The sequence below is a fragment of the Trematomus bernacchii genome, unplaced genomic scaffold (assembly GCF_902827165.1).
Source record: "Trematomus bernacchii unplaced genomic scaffold, fTreBer1.1, whole genome shotgun sequence".
NCBI lineage: Eukaryota > Metazoa > Chordata > Actinopteri > Perciformes > Nototheniidae > Trematomus > Trematomus bernacchii.
Genome location: NW_022987588.1, coordinates 6,403,827 through 6,416,368, shown reverse-complemented (window position 1 = coordinate 6,416,368; position 12,542 = coordinate 6,403,827). Strand labels below are relative to the sequence as shown.

Below are 12,542 nucleotides of genomic sequence, written 5' to 3'. Positions count from 1 at the left end.
TTGCGTACATTTAATCCCAACTCCTTTTCAGCCAGTTTAACTAAAATGTGTAATTAAACACATGTATGCTTCTTTATTTATGTTTTGCCAAGGGATTACATTACATTACATGTCATTTGTTTGATGCTTTTATCCAAAGCGACTTACATACATTCAGTACTGTGGACAATCGCCACAGGAGCAATTTGGGGTGAAGTGTCTTGCCCAGGGACACAACGACCTGCTGACTGCAGTGGGACTTGAACTTGCTATCCCCTGATTCGAAGTCCAGCACTCTATCCACTGAGCCACAGCCTCCCATGGCAGGATCATGGCATCCTCTTCCTAATTAAATATATGAATACTGCAAAGATAGGTGCAGATGTTTCCATGTCATTAAACATGAAATCTCAGCATCTCCAACAAGCCCTCTGAGGCTCGGGGACATGAGCAGCCTGCACATGTTTTCTCGTTCGATCGCAGATGCTATGTCAGTCCCAGAAGCATTTGCAACTGTCTATCATAACTACAGTCAGCAGCAGGTGAACACATATGCAATCTGCTCTGCAAAGGTGTTAAATAATTGAATTAAACTCGCATGTTATTTTTAAGAGCTCCTGTGCCTCAGTTGGGAAAATGTCCCCTTTTTATTTTGAATGGAATAATCAAATGCATGATGCTTCGTTAAGTCTGTTTTAGGCAGCCTAAAGCTTACACATTAGGGGTGTTTTAGAGCATTTTATAAAATATTTCGCCAAATTTGCGTTTATTGTGAGTTTTCAGAGTCTCTTCACCTTAATCATATTTCATATTTTGTCTACTTTATTTATTTCTTAAGCCAATATAATTGCAAACATAAGAGCAACCTTGAATAAGCACACATTTTCAATTGATGCAGCGACAAATACATCACCAAATGCACGCACACGCACTCACGCACGCACGCACATCCTGACAAACACTTGATCGTATTGTTACATTTCAGCCCTCGAGTGTGAAAACTGTGGTCGCCAAACGGTGGGCGAATGCTGTCGATCCACAGAAGTGAAATATAGAATATAGAGCTGTTATTCTAAATTATGGGAACACCCGTCTTTCTGATTCTCCTCTGATGTTTGATTGGCAGTCATTTATGTGTACATGCACATAGGTCGAGAATGTAATGACCCCAAAGCAAAGTGGTTGCCTGTTAGGATGTAGGATGTCAATTACAGATGATTTTATGCATGCTCAGATGGACGGGCTTTAATTCAGAAAAAAAAAAGATTTGTGGTGGCCAAGTAATTGGATTATAGTTTCTGGAAAATGCCAATAATACACAGCATTATTATAATTCATCAATATCGTGCTTAAGGTGCATAGACAGTAATGTTTTAAAGGTTTCCTATCATGCTATTTTTAGGCATATATTATGGGTCTCGGATACAAAAATATAAAAACATGTCTATGATGTGTTTTGCTCAAAAAACCAAACAGATCACCCATTTTAGACATCCCTCATATCCCTCTGTTTCAGCCCTGTTAGAGAAACGCTGATTTTGGGTCTTTAGCTTTAAAAAAAAAGAAAAGGGGGGTGGGAGCTAATGCCTGCTCAGAATTCTACCCATTCTCAGCTAAATGCTGCCGTGATTAAATGCCATATCATGTTCAAAACCACATTAAAGGGCCCATGTCATGGCCATTTCCACTGATCATAATTCCATTGTTGAGGTCTACTAAAATAGATTTATACTGTGCATTTTTCCAAACTCACATTGGTTTCTCATACAGCATCTCTGTAAACTACGTGTATTCACTGAATTTCACTCTCTGCCTTTAACGGCTCGTTGTAGCTCCAATAGCTCCAGCCCCCACCCTCCCTGTGAGCACAGTGTGCTCTGATTGGTCGGGACGTTGTGAATCGCGCTGAGCTCCGTGGAGGTGTTGTTTCCTTGTTAGCGACACACAGCCAAACACAGCCAAACTCATCCTGAGCACACACAAAGTCACAGCCGAAGTAAAAACAATAAGTGTGGCTTGATATTGAGTAAGAAAAAGGTTGATAAACGCTGTGAGAATGGGTCTGCAGAGAGAATTTCGCCGCAATCCCAACTGTCTGTTATCAGCCTGCAGCCAGGGAGGAGAAATCAGCTGAGCTGCCTGCTCCCTGCACACAGATGTGTGTGTGTGAGGAAGTCCGTGGATTGGTCAATTTGGACCAATCAGTGGGGGCTTAACGTAACGGCTCCGCGGACGTAAGGTAACGGCTCCACGGATTGGTCCATTTCGTTCCGGGTACGGCTTGACATCATGCCGTACCCGGAACGAAATGGAAGAATCAAATGGACAATGACGTATCTCCAACGAGGCGTTTTGGGGAGGTATTTTCTGTGTTAGAGTTTTACTCGCTACAGGGTGTACTTTGAGGGTTTGTGACTCTGCAGACCGTTTACATGCATAAAAACCTTCATAACACACAAGGGGACGGGTAATAACCGGAAAAGCATGACATGGGCCCTTTAAGGATTATTTCTGAAACAGTATGGAGCTCAAATGCTTTTTCTCTTGCGGGATTACCACAAGGTGAGTTCCTTTTTTATTTATTTCCTGATTTTTTTTACACATACTCTCTCCAGTACAGGTTAGCTCTGAGTATTAGCGATGCTTGCTAATGTAAACAAAGACCATATTACGTCCAAAACATTGCGCATTATTTCTGATAGCAACGTTTCTGATAGGGCCGTGGGTGTGAAGCCCACATTTCTGATATTATGTCATGTCGGACGCAAATCTGGATCAGCTCTGTTGTACCTCCGTTTTTAGAGATGTGGGTACGGAGGAAAAGAGAGAGGGTTTTATTTTCTGACACTTTGTGAGTTCCCTGACACACCGGGGACACATATTTATGTATAAAAGACTTCAGAAAGTGCATTTTGCATGATAGGAGACCTTTTAAGTCAGAAACAAAGCATGTTTCACGCTTTGAGAGCAGCCAGGCTGTGGAGGTACAGAGGGACCAGGAGCTACACTGCCCTTTTGTTTTAAATAGGGCAGATGTGTGTAAATCCTTTAAAAGGGTTAACCCATACAAGGCTCCTGGACCTGATGGCATCCCTGGCCGTGTTCTCAGGGTGTGTGCAGTTCAGCTGGCAGAGGTGTTCACAGACATCTTCAACAGGTCCCTGCTGCAGTCTGTAGTCCCCACATGTCTTAAACACTCCACCATCATTCCTGTCCCCAAAAAGACAATCATCACCTGCCCCAACGACTACCGCCCAGTAGCACTCACCTCCATCATAATGAAGTGCTTTGAGCGGTTAGTCAAATTATTCATCACCTCCTCCCTCCCTGACTCTCTGGACCCCCTGCAGTTTGCCTACAGAGCAAACAGGTCCACAGACGACGCCATAGCCCTCACCCTCCACACTGCCCTCTCACACCTGGACCCGAAGAAGAGGAACACATATGTGAGAATGCTGTTCATTGACTACAGTTCAGCATTCAACACCATTGTGCCCTCCAAGCTGGCCATCAAGCTCAGAGACCTCGGACTCAACAGCGCCCTCTGCGACTGGATCCTGAACTTCTTGACGGGCAGACCCCAGGCAGTGCGGGTGGGAAATATCACATCCTCCACCCTGATTCTCAACACCGGTGCCCCTCAAGGCTGCGTGCTCAGCCCTCTCCTCTACTCCCTGTTCACCCACGACTGCGTGGCCACACACAGCTCCAACACCATCGTGAAGTTTGCTGATGACACGACCGTCATCGGCCAGATCACAGACGATGACGAGACGGCATACAGAGAGGAGGTCGAAAACCTGACATCTTGGTGCCAGGAGAACAACCTCCATCTCAACATCAGCAAAACAAAGGAGCTGATTGTGGACTACAGGAAGCAGCAGGGAGAGGGACACGCCCCCATCGCCATCAATGGGACTACGGTGGAGAGAGTCAAAAGCTTCAGGTTCCTTGGGGTCCACATCACTGAGGACCTGACATGGTCTCTTCACACCACCACCATCACTAAGAAAGCTCGACAGCGGCTCTTCTTCCTCCGCAGGCTGAGGAGGTTCAAAATGGATTCCAGGATACTCTGCAACTTCTACAGGTGCACGATAGAGAGTATCCTCACTGGCAGCATGACGGCCTGGTACGGCAGCTGCACCGACCTCGATCGTAAGGCTTTACAGAGGGTGGTGAAAACTGCACAGCACATCACCAGGACGGAGCTGCCATCCATGGAGGACCTGTACTCCCAGCGGCTCAGGAAGAAATCACTACGGATTATCAAAGACCCCCATCACCCCAGCCACAAACTGTTCTTTCTGTTGCCGTCTGGCAGACGTTACCGCAGCATCCTGGCAAGGACAAGAAGATTCGGAGACAGTTTCTTCCCGCGGGCAGTGAGACTGTTAAAAAATTGAACTGTTGAAACAACTTCAAACATTCAACTGCTACTCAGTAGTATGTATCTAATACCTAATATATATATATCATTCCAATAACTTGTATATAGACTCATACTGCACTATTCCACATCATAACTTTATTTCATTTTTATAACTATTATTATTTTTGTATTGCTCTTGCTCTTATTGTTATTATGTTATGTTATTATGTTGCATTGTTGGAGAAGCCTGTGACATAAGATTTTCAACTGCATAATTACTCTGTAGCTATGTCAGATTGACAATAAAGAACCTTGAACCTTGAACCTTGAATGTACAGTAGGTGTGTGTATAAGTGCAAACACTCCATCTTTTCCATTTACAAACACTTTCTAAGGCCTCCTCTCCAATTTGTCCCCATTGTGTCCTTGTTCTTCACCGGCTGAATATATTTGCAGGTTCTTACAATCACATTTCATGTTCCACATTTCCCCCAGACTCATCTACATAATGTTCATGTTTTTATTCATCTTATCTGAGCTTACATGTATTTACATCACATCTGAAGTAGCACATATTGATGCATGAGGGACTTATGAAGGCCATAGATTTTTTTGTTTTAATAAAGTAGGGCTTTGTAAATCTGTGGGATCACTTCAAGGAGAAGTACCCTCATTTATTCATTGCTGGAGAGTGTGTGAGGAGAACGTCGTGTCATACTAAACTGGGACTGAGAATCTGCTTTCCATGAAGAAATATTCTTAAAACTTGCACTTAGGGCTGCTCAATTAATCGTATTTTAATCGCAATTACGATTTTGGCTTGCAACGATTATGAAAACAACATAATCTAAATAAAATGATTTTTTTTTTTTTAGTAATCAACTGTTCACATTTATTTTTTCAATAAATGGATGTTTTCAAAGTAAATGGATAATCGTTTTTAATAATCGTGATATCAATTATTGACCCAAATAATCGAGATTATGATTTTTGCCATAATCGAGCAGCCCTACTTGCACTGTATTAAACACTTGGCTAATAGGGAAGAGAGCATGTGACTAGTGCCGTTCCAAACGTCACTTTTAGATATTCAAAGCTCTATTTCATAACCCTAAAGGAAAAATGTGGTTGATTAAATGTGATTTATAATGCTGTTTAAAGGTCCCATGTCATGGCCATTTCTACTGATCATAATTCCATTGTTGAGGTCTACTAGAATAGATTTACATTGTTCAATGTTGCTAAATCACATTGGTTTTCTCATACAGCATCTCTGTATAGTATGTATATTCACTCTCTGTCCTACACGCCTTGTTGGAGCTCCTGCCCCCCCCCCCCCCCCCCCCCCCCCCCCCCTTCCCTATGAGCCCACTGTGCTCTGATTGGTCAGCCAGTGGATTACTGGTGTCGTTTCCTGGTTGCTGCGTGGGGTCTGAGCTCCGCGGAGCTGAGTGAGTGTGTCTGCGGATTGGTCCATTTGGACTTAGTGACGTCAATAGGCCCCGGAAGAAAAAAATGGAAAAAGAAAAATCTCCAACGAGGCGTTCTGGGGCAGCATAGACACGTCTTTTCTGTGTTAGAGTTTTACTCGCTACAGGGTGTACTTTGAGGGTTTGTGACTTTGCTGACCGTTTACATGCAGAAAAAGCTACATGACACACAAGGGGACGGGTAACAACCGGAAAAGCATGACATGGGACCTTTTAAGGGACTGCTAGAAAGGCCCCGTAATACAGCCGTGTGCCTTTCTTTGAGTGCGGCAAAGTCCAAATGTTTTTTCAATGATAAGCTCTTTTTATACAGTATATACTATATAGACACATTATCTATTATTTGAACTGCCTATGTTGTAAATGTAAGTTATTTTTAATGTATACACACGACACCTACTGCACGTCTGTCTGTCCTGGGAGAGGGATCCCTCCTCTGTTGCGCTCCCTGAGATTTCTTCGATTTTTTCCACATTAACTGGGATTTCTTTGGCTGTTTTTTCTTGTTTGATGTGAGGGTCTAAGGGAAGAGGATAGTATTCATATTCTGTACAAACTGTAAAGCCCCCTTTGACAAATGTGTGATTTGTGATATTTGGCTTTATACAAATACAATTTGATTGATTGAAATGATTACATCTATATTTTTTCCATAAATGCTTTTGACTTCACCGTCCCCTGGAGCTGTTGTAAAAAAAGATGAATAATTTACTGATGTGATGCTTCTTTCTTGTTTCTCCGCTCACAGGAGGGCGTGGAGGTGAGGGTGGCGAGGATCTTCAACACGTTTGGCTCCCGGATGCACATGAATGATGGACGAGTGGTCAGCAACTTCATCCTGCAGGCTCTGCAGGGAGAGCCGCTCACTGTACGCTCAGTTTTACTCATTTAATACACGCCTGAAGCAAACCTCTACTAGGCTTTATTTAATGGAGATGTGCACACAATTAGCTCAATTATGGTTGTATGCATCCTAAATGATATGCAAGCAAATGGAAAAAGGTGGCAGCTTCTATAATTAAACATGATTTCAACTGAAGAGCCGCACACTGTAGGGCTGCTTAGTAGTATGAGTTATATGAAACACTTTAAATATATAATTTTGATGCAAACAAATCAAACCTAAGACTTTAAAACGGGAAATAGTATAGAATAAATGTCCATGTTTTTATTTAGAGAAAAACTCAGTATAGCAATAGGTTATTAGTCTGTAATAAAAAAACTATCATGACTAAAATAATCAAGTAGATTTGCTTGTATGTTTGGCAGAAATGTATTGTTTACCACATGATGACAAATGCACAAGTATGTGTTAATATGTCTTTATTGAACAAGGATCATGCACAAATACATGTCCATCTGCAGTCCTTGGGCAGGGACACACATCAAAATCAACAAACACTATAAACATTTGTGTCTCTCACACTTAAACAGATCAACATGTTACGATTCATTTCAACGTACATCTTAAATTACAGTAAAATGAACGAGACTGGTTGCTCAATATCCATTTTATTTCACCATGGGAAAAATAAGTGTTTGTGTATGCAGAAATTGTAATCAGTTTTGTTGTTGTTGTTGTTGTTGTTCTAGGTGTATGGTTCAGGTTCCCAAACAAGAGCCTTTCAGTATGTAAGGTAAGATCATATTTCATTTTTTTTTTTCTTATTTGTCACAAGAATCCCTTGTTATCTACCCACCAATTAGGAAGCAATATAATTACACATTCAAGATATAATTAATAACAAGTCATGTTGATTAACCATGCCTTCATATAACTATCTATTTAATGTATGTTGTTACTATAGTATTATTAATTCAATTCTTCTGGTGAATAAACCATATCAAAGGTGTGTATGCTCACTTGTGAATGTGAAATCAGGTGGAAGAGTGATTTTAATTTAAATGTTATAATTAAATACCAATATGTGCACGTCTCTCTGCCCGTAAGCAATATGTGTCGGTGGCAGGTTCAAGGAGCATCTATGGGTTTGTGTGCAGGTGATCGTGACATTAATTTAACCATTTTGAAGATGCAAGATTAAAGACACGGAGTCTTTGAAGCTCTCCTATCTCTTTAGAGCATTCAGACAGCGCTCTGTATGACTTTCACTTTGTGTAAACATTAAAATGCCAAGGTCTGCAGGTACATTAAAGCGAGCTCAAAAGAATTGATTACTAATGCAACAACTATACAGGTTTAAAATGCTAAATCTTCTCCTTCTCACAGCCACATCTGCTCTTGAATAATACCATGATAATTAACCTTTTTAATATGGCACCTTTCAAACAGACAAACAAAGCGTTTTCACACATTTAATTCACACAGAGAAACAACTTAACACATTATAAAACACTAATTCCTAAACAGACTAGGAATTCAAATCAAAGAAAGAAAAACTATGGCTCTCAATGTTAACACGATTCATCTGGAAACCTTTACCCATTTTTTTGTACGCAAATTAATCACATTACAAAGTTGGACCCAAACTTCTTCTCATAATTCCTCCGCGTATTATGCTCATTTTCAGAGTCATATTTGTATTTAGTGCCTCTACTGTTTAGATTCTTTAGGATTTTAGCCTTTGCAGACCATTTACATGCACCTAAACCTATAGAACCACCTGTTGCACTTTGCAAAGTTAATAAATAGTATGTACTCACTCATGGACTTTGGTTGTAATTAAATAAAAAAATTACATTACATCTTCACTGATCAACAGCAAAAAATAAGAGGTTTCATCCCCATTTTCAAAGTTAGTACACAGCTAGTCGTTTGCAGATTTGATTGGTAATAAGGTTACTATTGTTACATGCTAAATCTGAATCTCTCAGGTGAAACATTTTAATAAATATAAAAAATACAACTAGAACAGCAGTTAAAATGTCCTTAATGTCACATTTTAGGGCCCAAACTACGAATGAGAATGTGGTCACTTTATCAGCTAGTTGCTATCAAAGGTCGAATGTACGTATTTCTTTGGAGATGGTGAATATATGTTACTGTTTGATTACATTTAAAATATTTGTCTGCACCATTATAAAAAAAAAAAAAAAGTCTATTATTAAGTTAATCGAGAATGTGATTAACTTTCCAAGCCATCAGTAATTTAATCAGAACAATCCATAATAAATTATGTGAACTTGGTCAAAATAAAATATTAATGCCGCAGGGTCTTAAAGTCACCAGCCCTCAGAATACAGGCTCATGGACATTATGCAGCGGGTGGTATGAAACATTGATTGAGAGTCCAGACCAAGTCATATTTGCATGAGAAAATGCAATTTATCTGTCTGCCACAGATACTGGCAGGGAGACGAGGGAGAGAGGTGTAGCACTGAAGAAAGATACATAAATAATTATTTTTCCTTTTTAATTGCTAGTTGATTAAAAACAATTCTTTACTTGTGACTAATGTCCACTTACTGTAATGCTCAGACAGTGTATTCAAATGATAGTGATCACAAATTACTGTAAACGTTTTCTTTAAATTAGGAGTTGACATTTTTACTTGGAGGTCTGACCGCTAACAACTTTGTATATTTATGGAAGGAAGCAAATGTCAGATTGGTATCATTTTAATGGACAGCTTGGTACAGGTTTAAGAAAAGAAAATAGAAAAGTTGAAATTGTAATTTATGAGGGATTCAGACTCTAATGTTTAGTGACCGAGTGGAGATTTAATGCTGTGTTTGTTACACAGCATAGGGTTTGTTGGATGCATAATCTGTTTTATTGTATACATTTATACTGTAAACAAACGTTTGTTTACAAGTATTTGACTATCCGCCTCTTTGCATTGACTTTACATGTAATTGCGACGTACAAAAAAATTGCATCGCGTCCGGTGTGAAAGTTCCTTAAGTGATAGGCTAAGGGGCGGGACATCTTTAAGCGGTTGACCAATCACAACAGAGCTGGCCAGCTAACCAATCAGAGCAGACTGGGCTCTGGTTTCAGACAGAGGGTGAAAAGAGGTGCTGTGGCACAGGCAGTATGAGGAGAATAAAGACCTTTTTGAACATGGAGACATGTCACAGTAGAGGAAAAAAATGCACATTTGAAACCTGAACATCAGCATAATATGTCCTCTTTCAAAGAGAATAATGCAACCGGTAATAATTGACTTTCTCTGTAGTTGACCGACAACATTGCTTTTATGATGAAGCGGCTATTGATGGATGGAAACACACTATCAGCGCGTTTTGATCCGGGATGCTTTTCTCCAGTCACAGTTCTGCAGTTATCTTTGGACGGTTTCTCGTGTATCCTACAGCCTGCAGGGGTCTGACTATCTCCTGTGTCGCAAATGATCGTCTTTGTGACTTGCATGTTGCTCATTAAATTCAGAAAGCAGCTGGTTTCTAGACAGACTGCAGAGGAGTTTTGTTACTTTGCATACTCAACTAACGTCAAAGGATGTTCATCACCACACTTCACGGTCACCATTAACTGCCTCCCGGTTCCGTTATGCAAAGCTAAATGTTCAGAAGGCCAGATTAACCAAAGGAAAAACTGCAATTTTCTCACACAATCCTTTCGTGATGTATGCTTTTTTGTTGCTCAGCTGTAAAAGCGTGCAAGAACCGTCTGTGGGTGTGTTAGAAATGCATCACAGCATCTCTTCTCAAAAGATTTTTACCGTGTGAGTAATGGATCTTGTGGACATAATAAAACCTTCTACGAGTTATTGATTATGTGAAATAGTTCTCCTTTTTAGATTACACTTCTTTATGCTGATAAATTCTTCCTTTTGTGAATAATGATGAGAGGGACAGGGCAATAATAGCACAAATTTTCTTTCGGAGAGCAGTAACTTTTGAAAGCTGTCCTTCAGGATTCGTGTTATTCAAAAGTTATTGGCTAGACTAGACTGAATGAATGCATGTCGCAATTTAAGCCTCTACAGCGAACATTCTCAACTATGGTCAACTCAAGTATGTTTGGGAGGAATGGCTCATTCAGACATTGTCTACTACAAGGATGCGTGGATGTGTTATACACACGTCACCATTTTCTCTCAGGCTTTTTCAGATATTTTCACCATATAAATATTTCTTTGTGGAGGTTTTCCATAAGTCCCATTATCATGAACGCACTGAAGCAAATGCTGATGAACATTTGTTTGTGGTTATGACAAACTGTAATGTGCCAAGGTCACTTAACGAGCAAATAAAGATGTAAACATTTATCGCTGAGAATGTTGGATAACAAACGACTTTGCAAACGCTTTACGAGGGAATGAATGTTATTGAACCTCAAGGATACACACACACGCCGTTGTAGTGACGAACGTCGAATGTATACGAAACATTTTGAGAGTTTACAAGAAAACTTCTCATGGCAACTTTAACAACCCTAATATTCTCTCCTACGTATTCAGATCATGAAATATCATCTGAACAGATCTCATTATGTACAACAATCAGAACAATAATTAGGTAAATCGATATATTGTAGCTATTCCCTTTGTACCGTTAAAATAATATGTTTATTCTAAGTAGTGTTACGCTTATAGAGAGGAATATACAGCCAAATACAAAATACCTGCCATGAATCCCTTTTTTTGAAGTAGTTTTTTTATATAAACCATGTTGAATCCACTGTTAGTTCATATTAGAGGCTGCAAACTGACTGCATTTGTTTTGAATATTCTAGTCAGCCCTCATTGATGTAAAAGACATGGACAATGACCTTTCTCAGTATATAATGTAACATGCATGCAAATTTGACATTTGGGACAAAGTAGAGCTTACTGATGTGGATATCTTGCAGTGTGTAGGCTTTGAATGTGCGTGTGTCGGGGGAGGTTATAATTACATGGTATATGTATCATCAGTTAATTATGAACTCAATAATACATGTGGTTTATATTATATATCAGTGTCATGCTTCACTGAATATCATTCTATACATGATACAACATTTTTTAAAAAAACTTTTTGTGCATGAAGCAAACAGGAAAAAAGATGGCTTTACTGACGGCCCCCCGAACATCAGGTCCATCACTTTTTCTATTGGCACCATGCACTGAGGTATAAAAGGATGGATGGACGAGAGCTCAGGCTGACTCTTCTCACCTGGCCTTGGAATAATTTGCTTCAGTTGAATAACAACCCAACATTAAATTAATCATGGGTCGAGGTCAGCAGAGAAATTATATGGAATGTAATATATTACACGAACAAAGTACATCATGTTCTCATAATCAAATATCTGTGTGACGAGCTGATGCTAATGCCACATGCTGGAGGAGTTGATCTTAAAGGTCCCCTATTATACTGTTTTTCATCAATATATTATAGGTCTCAGATATATACAAAACATGTCTCTGAAGTGTTTGGCTCGAAATACCAAACAGATCATTGTAGCATCCCATAAACCCCTCTGTTTCAGCCCGGTTTCAAAAGTTCTAGGAGGAGATTCAGGTGATAAGGTGGGCAGGGGTTATCTTGGTTGGTGATTGGCTAATGGTTACACAAGCCAAAAAAATCGTTATGACATCATAAAGTGGCCAAAATCTGATCAGCTCATTTTCAGACGGGTTTTTATATAAATGGATCAGGACAAAAAGTGAGCAAATCTTTTTTCCTGAAACTTTCAGAATCTCTTAACGCAGAGGGGACACATGTTGATGTATAAAAGACTTGAAAAAGTGGATTTTGTATAATAGGTGACCTTTAATGTGTGTGTTTCTCTC

The 12,542-nt window shown here is 39.8% G+C and overlaps 1 protein-coding gene across 2 annotated transcripts in view; it reads left to right on the top strand.

The window, feature by feature from the left end:
- uxs1 (UDP-glucuronate decarboxylase 1) overlaps window positions 1–12,542 on the top strand; it is a 42,666-nt gene that overhangs the window by 27,110 nt on the left and 3,014 nt on the right. For both annotated transcript variants that reach the window (XM_034128754.1, XM_034128753.1), the window contains exons 10-11: window positions 6,590–6,709; window positions 7,435–7,478. In XM_034128754.1, the coding sequence (XP_033984645.1) occupies window positions 6,590–6,709; window positions 7,435–7,478 (164 nt within the window). The remainder of the gene's footprint in view (window positions 1–6,589; window positions 6,710–7,434; window positions 7,479–12,542) is intronic.